The sequence below is a fragment of the Cebus imitator genome, unplaced genomic scaffold (assembly GCF_001604975.1).
Source record: "Cebus imitator isolate Cc_AM_T3 unplaced genomic scaffold, Cebus_imitator-1.0 Scaffold372, whole genome shotgun sequence".
Classification (NCBI taxonomy): Eukaryota; Metazoa; Chordata; class Mammalia; order Primates; family Cebidae; genus Cebus; species Cebus imitator.
This window is the reverse complement of record NW_016107687.1, coordinates 1,785,088-1,796,830: the sequence shown is the minus strand read 5'-3', so window position 1 is coordinate 1,796,830 and position 11,743 is coordinate 1,785,088. Positions and strand designations below refer to the sequence as shown.

General features: G+C 34.7%; 1 protein-coding gene and 1 non-coding gene across 4 annotated transcripts in view; both read left to right on the top strand.

Annotated features, from left to right (window-relative positions):
• The window catches only part of RIOK2 (RIO kinase 2), an 18,326-nt gene that overhangs the window by 2,926 nt on the left and 3,657 nt on the right, over positions 1-11,743 (top strand). The window contains exons 2-8 of one of the 3 annotated variants that reach the window (XM_017507329.1): positions 597-735; positions 1,556-1,672; positions 2,100-2,275; positions 5,813-5,901; positions 7,374-7,565; positions 9,320-9,412; positions 10,177-10,692. In XM_017507329.1, coding sequence (XP_017362818.1) covers positions 597-735; positions 1,556-1,672; positions 2,100-2,275; positions 5,813-5,901; positions 7,374-7,565; positions 9,320-9,412; positions 10,177-10,692 — 1,322 coding nt within the window. Of the gene's footprint in view, positions 1-596; positions 736-1,555; positions 1,673-2,099; positions 2,276-5,812; positions 5,902-7,373; positions 7,566-9,319; positions 9,413-10,176; positions 10,702-11,743 lie in introns of all 3 variants that reach the window. The other 2 variants (XM_037730969.1, XM_037730970.1) reach the window with 2 other exon arrangements.
• LOC119468056 lies at positions 3,278-3,439 on the top strand. The gene has a single exon (XR_005196682.1). It is a non-coding gene; the product is annotated as a U1 spliceosomal RNA (small nuclear RNA).

The following is an 11,743-nucleotide window of genomic DNA, read 5'->3' as shown; positions in this document are numbered from 1 at the left end:
AAACTCCGTCTCAAAAAAAAAAAAAAAAAAAAAAAAAAGTCAGTCTCTAGTTTTGCATCTTCCTTCGAACTGATCCCTAAGCTAGAAGTATTCATTTGCCCTGAGCTACCTTTTTAAGCACTTATCACTTCTTACCTTCTAATAAACTTAGATGTATACCATTTTCAAAAATTTCCATCATGAGATAAAAATTCCTCAGGGGAAAAAATGTTTATATATATATTTTTAAATCCTCTACAATGCCTACATGTAGTACTTTCTCATTAAATACCTGCTTAATAAATACTTGCATATCTGTAGTTTTTAAAGACAAATGTTTAGATGTTATCAAATATTTTAGCGTTTCCCGAAGGTCATCAGTATGTCTAGCACTCAAAATTCCTACTCTTGAAATGGAAAGACAATATAAATACCAGTGATTAGATCTCAAATTGCAATTTTAAAATAGTTTCAGAGATGGAAGTGATTATATCTCAGAATTAGTTGGAGAATTGCATAGTAAGGAAAGTTTCAAGGAGAAGTTCATTTCTTAGCAGGGTTTTGATAGATAAAGTTTTGTGTTGATTATGATTACATAATGATTCCCTTAATTTCAGGTTGAAATGGGCATGAAGAACCATGAAATTGTTCCTGGCAGTTTGATTGCTTCTATAGCCAGCCTTAAACATGGTGGCTGTAATAAAGTTTTAAGAGAATTAGTGAAACATAAGCTCATAGCTTGGGAGCGTACCAAAAGTAAGTATTTTGAGGCACAATTTGTGATTTTTCAGGTAATTAGTGAAACATAAACTCATAGCTTGGGAGTGTACCAAAAGTAAGTATTTTGAGGCATCATTTGTGATTTTTCAGGTAATTGGTTTCCCCCAGAGCAAGTGTTCCAAAAGGCAAGAAGTAGAAGTTGCCAGACTAGTAAAGCATTAGGCGAAGAATTGACAAAACATACTTCTGCCATATCCTATTAATCAAAACAATCACAGGACACTACCAGCTCAAAAAGAAGTGGAGAAAGAGTGGTAATAAGAACATGTAGGGTACCACAGAAGAGCGTGTAGAGTACCGCAGAACTGCAGAAGAGCATGTAGGTACTACAGAAGAGCATGTAGCATAGAGATATTGTGGCTACCATCTTTGGAAAATACAATCAGCAGTCATACTCTAGAGAATTACGTCTTAAACCATCTGTGGTGAGGGATTCGTTTTTTCCAACCTATCACAGATCCTTACTTTTATAAAATAAGAAAAAATACTAGAAAAATGAAATGGATAACAGATATGCAAAATCAGACATAAATTCTAGGTCAAATTAATATAAAAATTGAACTTAAATGCCTCCTTTTATCTCATCACAAACGTATAGACCTCAGTCTGTAGGTCACACTTTAATTAACAGTACACTGAAGAAGAAATGCAAATTATAGGAAGAAATTGGAAGTTTGTGAGCCCGAGTCTTCCAATAAAGATTTTCCATTGTTAAATATTTCTTTTGAGTTGAACTTATGTGACTTGGTTATACAGTGTAACTGAAATATGGTTTTTCTCCTTTGATTTTGTGTAGCTGTCCAGGGCTACCGGTTGACAAATGCAGGATATGATTACCTAGCTTTGAAAACACTTTCTTCTAGGCAAGTAGTTGAGTCTGTTGGAAACCAGATGGGTGTTGGCAAAGAATCAGGTAAGTGCTGATAGTACTATGGAAAGTATTTGCTTTGTTTTAATTTATGTTTTCCCTTCAGAAAGCATATTTTCTTTTAATTTTCCTTTTTTTCCAACCAAACAGTAAATTGGAAAGTTGGTTGGAAGCAATACAAATCAGAAGGCACCCTTAATTAGTAGGTTATTATTTTATCTGAAAGTCTGTCACTGAAAATTCATTTATACCAGGAATTTTCTTCTAATAACTTCCAAGATATCTCACTATTTGTGTCCAAATATTCCCAAATTGAGAACACTCTTGGTCTGAAAGTTTTAGATAAGGGATATTCAGCCTTTATTAGGAAAAATGACATTTTTGATACAAATAAAATTAGACAAAGTTAGAATTGTTTTACGTGATTGGAATAAACATGTGATAATGCTGTTTTTTGAAATCTTGTCTCTAGATATTTACATTGTTGCAAATGAAGAAGGACAGCAATTTGCATTAAAGCTTCACAGACTAGGAAGAACCTCATTTCGAAATCTGAAAAACAAACGTGATTATCATAAACATAGGCATAATGTTTCTTGGCTTTACTTATCTCGTCTCTCTGCCATGAAGGAATTTGCCTATATGAAGGTATTTATTTTATAGTCATGCATGTTTTAGCCAAATAATACATGTGTCTCAAGGGCCTTAATGTCCAGTATGATTCTGTGGCCCCCACATCTCTCTAACCTCAGACTCAATGCCTACAAACAGACTCAATCCCTAAATAATTCTGTTGATTGTTTGGGCTCTTTAAGTAATTCCCTTCTATGTTAAGGTATTTTAATTGTTATTAATGCATAAGGGCAACACATTCTATAATATTGACAAGATGGAATAACCAAAAATAGTTAATGATGCTGTTAGCTCACAAATATTTATATGTGGGTGTATATATATCTATTCAATACATATAACTATACGTATGTCTGTTTCTAATTGAAAACACCAAGTAATTACCATCCATGGAAACCTTAGTGTCTCAGATAAGTTATTTAGTTTTTTGTTTCACATAATGGAACAAACGCCATTTATAGACTTATCTGAATGTTAAAAATGGTAAAAATTGTCTGGGCACAGTGGCTCATGCCTGTAATACCAGCACTTTGGGAGACCGAGGTGGGCAGATTACTTGACATAATGGAGACCAGACTGGCCAACAAGGTGAAACCCCATCTCTACTAAAAATACAAAAATTAGCCAGGTGTGGTGGTGGGCACCTGTAATCCCAGCTACTTGGAAGACTGAGGCAGGAAAATCACTTTAACCCAGGAGACAGAGGTTATAGTGAGTAAAGATCATGCCACTGCACTTGAGCCTGGGCAACAGAGCAAAACTGTCTCAAAAAAAAAAAAAAAAGGTAAAAATCTTTAGTTTCTAAGAGGAAAGGATGAAGAGAAGTGGGTTAAAGGGTACAAACATACAGTTAGAAGGAATACATTCAATGTTTGATAGCAGAGTAGGGTGACTATAGTAAACAAAATGTATTTTACTCAGGAGATGAACACACTAAATAACCTGACTTGATCACTCCTTATGTATACTTAACAAAATGTTACATGTACTTCATACATTTGTACAAATAGAAAAAAAATACTTAATCCTGCAGATGAAATGCCATAATTGCAAAGATGGTTTTCTCAGGGTTAGGCCTTCTCATTTTACTTCAGGTGTGCTTACCTCTGCAGTTTCCTCAAGTATTGCAGCTTAACTACATATCTTATGGTAGCGATGAATTACGTTTGTACTCTATTCTGACATTAAAGAAAATCTTCTATTTTTAACTTTTTGCCTTCAAAATTAAGTTCAGCATAGATTTGTTAAATATAATAGCCAAATAAAATATATTCAATAATAACTAGGTTAAACAAAAGATAATACTGTGTTTTCATTATTCTGCCAATAGGGTTAGTCATAATTTATCTTCATTTAAAAAAAAAAAATTTGAATGGAAGATTGGCACAGTGTGTAAACACCTGTTTCTTGAGGATTCAATTTGTTGTTGTTTGAGTAGGTTATATTATATGCTTAAATGTTTACTAATCATGGGAGATTTCTTAAGACAGTATAAACTAGTAATACTGATAGCATACATGTTGTGTATTTATTGTCTTATACTAATAGTTTATGTCTTATAATAGTCAGTAAATTAGCAGTTTGGTAAGGATCATTACATATTTTCCCAAAACTGTAGTAGGTGTTTTTCAGGATATTTATATTGAAGGTATAGGAATGGAATCTGGTTGCACATAAATACATTCCTTAAATATATTGATTTTTCATAAGAGAGAAACAATAAGATAAAGATTAGGCTATAACATGAGGTCTAGGCTATAGCACAAGTTGTAGACAAATATTCATAATGTTTAAGGTTATCACTTGCTATTAATCTGCCAAGTTATGTTCAAAATGGTCTATGTTGAAAAAAATTACTTAAAAACAAAGCAAATAAAAATCTCTGGGAAGTGGGAAGTAGTTTGGTTCTTGTTCACAGAAGGTAAGTGAGACAGCCTTTTGAAATTAATTGCTGAGGTAGTGTAGGGTAAAGGAGTGGATGCCAAAGAAATAACCAGTACAATCTGTGTCTTAAAGTTGAGAAGATAACACAAACACACATCTATCAAAGAACACATCAAAGAAAGAATCTATCTATCTATTTCTTTATTTTTGAGACAAGGTCCCACTCTTCCCAGGCTGGAATGCAGTGGCATGATCACAGCTCACTGTAGCCCTGACCTCCTGGGCTCAAGCTATCCTCCCACCTCAGCCTCCCAAGTATCTGGACCACAGGCATGTGCTACTATGCCTGGTTTGCAGAGTTGCCCAGGCTGCTGTCAAAATCCTGGGCTCAAGAGATCCACCCACCTCAGTCTCACAAAGTACTTGGGTTTTAAGCGTGAGACACCACTGCAAGTCTAAGAACAATTTAAAAAAAAAAAATTATACTGACTTTGTAGAAACTTTTGTAAATGATAGAATAGTTGATGAAGGAAGTTTCAGGTAGTGAGTAGGAGCTGAGTGGAGCCAAGAAGCTTGGATATTACTTGACTCTAAGACAGTGTATTTTGGCAGAGAAGCCAGTATGGGCAAATACATGAATAAATGTGAACCCTATGTGTTTAGGTGACACTGAGGTGACTGTCCTGACTGCATTTCTCGGTGCGTATTGGAGAGAATATTGGGAGACGTAGGACTGTACAAGTGGATTAAAGAGTTTTGAAAACCAGGAAGAGTTGTTCAAACTGAAAACACAGCCAGTGTATATTTTTTAAATGGAGTATTGGCATCAGCAGGTTAGTCTGGTATTGGTACATAGAATAGGATAGGTATGATTACAAGAACTAGAACACCGGTAGAGTAATGAGGTATAAATAACAAATGCCTCCCTACACTATGTTGGTGCAAAAGTAATTGCAGTTTTTACCATTCCTAATACTAGCATTTTAAATGTCAAAGGGCATAAATCTAAGGTGAATACCTACTATAGTTCAAGGAAGTAATAGCAGGGCTTTGTGAACAATAAGGTTGAAGACAGTAAGCTTAGGGGAAAAGATGTATGGATAGTCTTAAATAACTCAGTGACTCAGCCTACAACAGCGTATATGTTTTTCACGTAATAGATTTATATTGCACATTGTGGTCTGGAGAAAAAGGTCGGTACCCTATAAACCAATATTTCTGTTCTCTTAGAATGCCTCATTTCCTAATATGTCAGAAGATGAGTATTTCCTAAATTACAATTTGTTTCTAATATGAATATTTTCAGTACATTTCAACAAATGCCAGAGAATTACAAAATAGGAAATGATATACCCCTAAGAGACTGTAAGCTTGTTGGGGACTTTTTAACACTAATTATAAAGTGTTTAGAAACTTTTTAATACTCAATTTTGTAAATGTTCATTTTGGCAGAAAAGTGAATTCAAACTTTTGTTTAAAATTTGTTTTTTATGTATGGCTTACACTGCCACAGTGAATAAATAAGTTATGCATAAGTAACCCTGTGTTAACTATAATTTTATAAACGATTGTGTGTTTTTCTTGCTATAGAAAGTTGTGTTTACTTTTATTGTTCTTTAAAGAGTAATGACCTCTTCATTAGCTTACACCTGTTTTGCTATGTTTTAGGCACTGTATGAGAGAAAATTTCCAGTTCCAAAGCCAGTTGATTACAATCGTCATGCAGTGGTCATGGAACTCATAAATGGTTATCCACTGTAAGTATTCATTATTCTTAAAGCCATGAATTCTGAGAAATAAATTTCAGGGTTTATAATAAATTTTTTTTTAGTTAATGAAATACTGTCTCTGGGAAGTTAGAAATTGATTTAAAGGAACAGACTCAAAAGACAAATTAAAAACTCGGTTTTATTCTGACAGCATGGACTAACTAAAGCAAATGTGTATCAGCTGTTAGTAAGCACTATGGATAAAAATAAAGCAGAGTAAGGGAGAAAAGAAGTACTTACTGGGGACGGGAGACTACTGTTTTATGTAGGGTGGTCAGGAAAAGTCTCACTGATAAGGTAAAACTTTATCAAATTTTGATTCAGATTAGAAGTCATTGGAGTGGGAATATTTTGAGCAGAGAAGAGGTGATCTCATCAGTCAGTGATCTCAATGTTTTAAGAGGGTCACTCTGCCTGCTGAATTAATAGACTCTGGGGAGACAAAGGCAGAATTAGGAAGAAAAGATAGGAGGCTATTATCACAATCTAGGCAAGAAATAGTTGTAGTTCTGATTACAGTGATAGTTATGAAGGTGATGAAAAGTGGCCAGATTCTGAATGTGTTCTGCAGGTTGAACCAACATGATTTGGGATTGGATATGGATGTAAAGGAAGGGGTGAGTCAATGGTGACACCAGGGTTTTTGGCCTGAGTAGCAAATTAATTGGAGGGAAAAAGCTACCATGTACAGAAATAGGAGAGCTACAGGAAGAGCATTTTGGAGGAGTTAGAGGGTGGGACAGAATCAGAGATTCCATTTTGGATATGGTAAGTTTGAGATGCCTGAGAGTTTGAGAAGTCTAGGTTAAAATCAGTGTATATATGGTATTTACACCATTAGCCTAGATGAGATCACCAAAAGTGAGTCTAAATAAGAGAAAATAGAAGGCCATAGGCTTGACCTTTGAGGAATTCCAGAATTCAGAGGTAAAGGAAAAAAATGAAATACTAAAAGAAAAGACCAAGAAGGTATGATCTATGAGGAAGGAAGAAAACCTGGAGAGAATGGTGTCCCAAGAGTTAAGTGAAGAGAATGTTTCAAAGAGGTCAACTGACAGACCACTTATGATGAGGACTAAGAATTGACCTCTGAATTTAGCAACATTGAAGTCAGTGGTAGTCTCAACAAGGGCTATTTCTCTGAAATAAGGTGGACGAAAGCCTGTTTGAAATGGGTTTATTAGAGAGTGGGAGGAAACAAATTGGAAAAAGCACATGTAGACAAGTTTGGCTGTAAAGATCCAAAAAAGGCAGTGGAAAAAATACACAGAATTGAAGCAGAGTGTGGCTTTTTTTTTTTAATAGATTGGAGATATTATATCTGTGCGCTGATGGAAATGAGAAAAAAATACTGGGGAGACAGGGCATGGAAATGATATATATGTTCACATGCATACATACTTTGATTAAAACCATAAACGAATACAAATAATCTGTTTTCATGCTTAAAATACTTTCAGATGTCAGATACACCATGTTGAAGATCCTGCATCAGTATATAATGAAGCAATGGAACTAATTGTCAAACTTGCAAATCATGGGCTGATTCATGGAGATTTTAATGAATTTAATCTCATTTTGGATGAAAATGACCATATCACCATGATTGATTTTCCGCAGATGGTTTCGACATCTCATCCCAATGCTGAGTGGTATGTATATGCTATTATTGATTCTGGATGTGAATGTGTTTGTTTGGGATCTATCCAAGCAAATATTATGACTAAAAAAGAACCCTAGAAGCACTTTTGCCTTTCCCTTTTTCTTGCTGTTCTATGATTGCCTCCAAGAGAGATTCACCAAGCATAACTCAGTAAACTCAAAGATCTGAATAAAAGTTGTGGTTTTGGACTAGACTCAATTGTTCAAACCAATGATAATTATCTCTTGTCACTTTTAGCTTTTACTATTAGAAAAAAATTCACATAAAACTTTATCTCTGACACAGAGCAGAATCACTATATACTATAATAATCATATTCTTCACGTTATTTATTTAAACCAGCCAAGTCATGAAATAAGACCTTTTCCTTTATTTGCTTGTAGTTCATGATTCAACTGAGTGTAACTAAGAATTTTTTAAATTTCTATTACAAGCTTTATGAGAAACTTCTTTTTCCTCAACTAACAACTAGTAGCAGTTATATAATAGAGTATATTAATTCTTGCAGAGATTGAGCTTGAAGTGGTTTTGTTAAGTGAAGTTTGTCTTCATCCTGGTTTCCAGTAGAAAATGTGTATACATATGCTATAGAAAGAAATGTCATTTGAAAATAAATTTTAAAAATGTTTTCAACAAAATACTAAAAGACTAATGCCTGGCACTCAGGTGGTCAGTACTCTTTGGATGATGACTAATCACCATTTTTATTAATAAGGAATAACATAGTCACACAATAAAGGAACATCTAGGAGCCACCAGAGTGTGGCAGATTATGACATTCTAGGTTTAGGCGGCATCATTCTATGGGGAGACATGGTAATTTAATTTCAGTTTTTATGAACAGTACTGGGGCCAAGGAGCTGTGGTAAGTGCTAGAGACCGAGGGATAAATAAGCCCTGTATATGCTTTAGAAGAAGTTACTGTCTCATAGGGAGATGTAAACATATAAAAATCGTCTTTTTAAAATGTATTAGTATCTTTCCCAGAATGCCCTATGAGCAAAGAGGAGAGGCATTGTGTTCCTATTTCCAAACTTCATCTTTCACAAAGAGATAGTCAATTCCACGTTATCCTGTCCTTATTCTCCTTGTCTGTAAATCTAGAGAATTGAATCCATTTTTGCTGCTTTATAGGCAATCTGATACTCAGAAATTATTCGACTTTTGGTCCAGATAAACCTGTCTTCAGATTATTTTTATAAGCTGTAGCATTTATCCTTTGGGTGTTACTGCAAATTTGCTACTGGATATAATGAAGATACATAAACATAATTCAGTAGTCTCCAAACTTATTTAATATTAATATCTTTTTATCTTCTGCTCCTTCAGTTGCTAGAGGTTCTATTGAGTATTGCTGATGGGAAGCATAGCCAGACTCAGGACAAAGAGGATAAGTAGAAACCTATCCCCAAACCGTAGGCCCATAATCTTACTTCCTGGAGTTCACACTTGTCTTTCCCTAGTGTATCTAACTACATACCAGTAACTATGAGAAAACCTTGACTTTCCTAACCATAGGAACTGCATGGCATTGACAGATTAGTATCCTTGAGATTTCCTTGGATTTTAGTTTTTCGAACACACTGGTAACTCATTTGTATGTTTTTTTTCTTTTGTGTAACATCTTTTATCTCCTTGTTTAAGGAGCAGCAGTACCATTAACTAATAAAGATATTGTCGTTGGCTAAGGAGAAGAAAGATGAGCAATAAAGGTTATATCATAAATGATCCTTACTTTTGCAGGTATTTTGACAGAGATGTTAAATGCATTAGAGATTTCTTCTTGAAACGTTTCAGCTATGAAAGTGAGCTTTTTCCAACCTTTAGGGATATCAGGTTTGTACTCTACATTGCTTTACATGATAGGACAGTTAATCTTGTCTGTGTATTTCTAAAAATTTTTCATCTAAAAAAATTTTCAAATTTTAACAATCACTGTTAGATGTCATTGCTCTGTAGTACATAACTGAAATTTAAAAACTTGAAAATTCTTGCAATTGGTCCATAAAGGCACTGCTACTGAATTTTAGGAAGGAACATATCTAATTTCTTATAAATTCAAGAACTTTTAATTCTATTTTGGGTGCTATGTGAGTAACTCATTCATAAGGAGTCACACCAAATGTTCATTTAAATTTGTGTTTTTCCTTTATTGAAAGCAGGAGGTATCTTTAATTGATTCTCAAGACATAATATGTGTATTCTCAAAGTTCAGTTTTCTCATGTTTATTTTATACAGTTAAAAGATATTTTCTGATATGGGAGGAGCCACATTATCTGAAGGAAATCTTTAGCCCCATTTGAAAGTTAATTTACAAAGTTAATAAACATAAGCTGAGATTTTTATAACCTTTATTTATATTGTCATTTTTCAGTTATTAAAATGACAGCATATATGCCTTTCAAATTTGTAATATTTATGTAATATTTATGATACAGGTATATGTGTCATTTAAATATTACATTAGTGAAAGAGAAAATTATTTTTAACATATAAGCCATTAAACTCACTTGAATCATAATTTATCAGAATAGTAGATATTTGCTCCTCTCAGATAAACACTTTTTCTCTTTCAATGCTTGCCACCTTTTTTTTCTAGGAGGGAGGACACTCTTGATGTGGAGGTTTCTGCCAGTGGCTACACAAAGGAAATGAAGGCAGACGATGAACTGCTTCATCCATTAGGTCCAGATTATAAAAATATTGCAACAGAAGACGGATCTGAATTCTCATTTTCTGATGAAGAAGTGGCAGAAAAAACAGAGGTTTATAGGTCAGAAAATGAAAGTGAACAGAACTCTCTAGATGAATCAGAGGGCTGTGATTACAGACCATCTGGAGACCCTGGACAAATGAAAAAAGATGGTTTATCAGAAGAGAGTGCTGATGCACAGAGTTTTGAAATGAATGAATTCCATCAAGCTTTAGAAGAAATAAAAGGGCAGATTGTTGAAAACAACTGTGTAACTGAATTTTCTGAGGAGAAAAGCAGAACTGAAAATTATACTGGGCAAGATGGTCAGACAGTTCAAGGCGGAATCTCTGCTGGCTCCGAAGAGCATGAAGATGAATGCCCTCATCTAATTGCCTTGTCATCATTAAACAGAAAATTCAGGCCTTTCAGGTATAGACGTCTGTTGATGGCTTTTTTTTTTTTTTTTTTGGAGTCTCACTGTCGCCAGGCTGTAGTGCACTGGTACCATCTCAGCTCACTGAAACCTGTGCCTCCCAGGTTCAAGTGATTCTTCTGCCTCAGCCTCTCAAGTAGCTGTGGGACTACAGGCATCTGCCACCACACCCAGCTATTTTTGTATTTTTAGTAGAGATAGGGCCAGGATGGTCTCAATTTCTTGACCTCGTTATCTGCCTGCCTCAGCCTCCCAAAGTGCTGGGGTTATAGGCATGAGCCACTGCGCTGGGTTTGTTGATTGCTTTTTAACTTTAGCCTTGAGACTGATACCTTCTTAGATTCTAGTACATGAATGTTTTTTTCAAATGATGTGGCAGAATTGTATTCTTCCATCTTTATGTGTAAAATGAAAGCCAAATAATTTTTTGTTAAAAACTCAAAATAGCTTCCTTTTCAATTGACCTGATTCTAGGTAGCCTATTAACTAAATTTCAAGTAATTCTGCTTTAAAATACAAACTGATGGCCAGGTGTGTTGGCTCATGCCTGTAATCTCAGCACTTTGGGAGGCAGGCCTGAGGTCCTATACCTGAGGTCAGGAGTTCGAGACCAGCCTGGCCAACATGGCAAAACCCTTGTCTCTACTAAAAATACATAAATTAGCCAGGTGTGGTGGTGTGTGCCTGTAATCCCAGCTACGTGGAAGGCTGAGGCAGGAAAATCAGTTGAACTTGGGAGTCAGAGTTTGCAGTGAGCCGAGATGGCACCACTGCACTACAGCCTGGGTGACAAGAGCAAAGAACTCTTTCAAAAAAAAAAGAAAAACTGATGACTTTCAAATTAATGTAGGTCTCTGAATACATTGATCAGGTTTTAGATGGATGAGTTATTCCTCATATATTTTCCTAATTACACATCTGATGTGTTTGAGTTATATAAAGGCATATAAAAATTAAAATATGCAATAAATGTTTTTATTACTTTCTTTTTTTTTTTTTTTTTTTTTTTTTTTTTTTTTTTTTTTTTTTTTTTTTTTT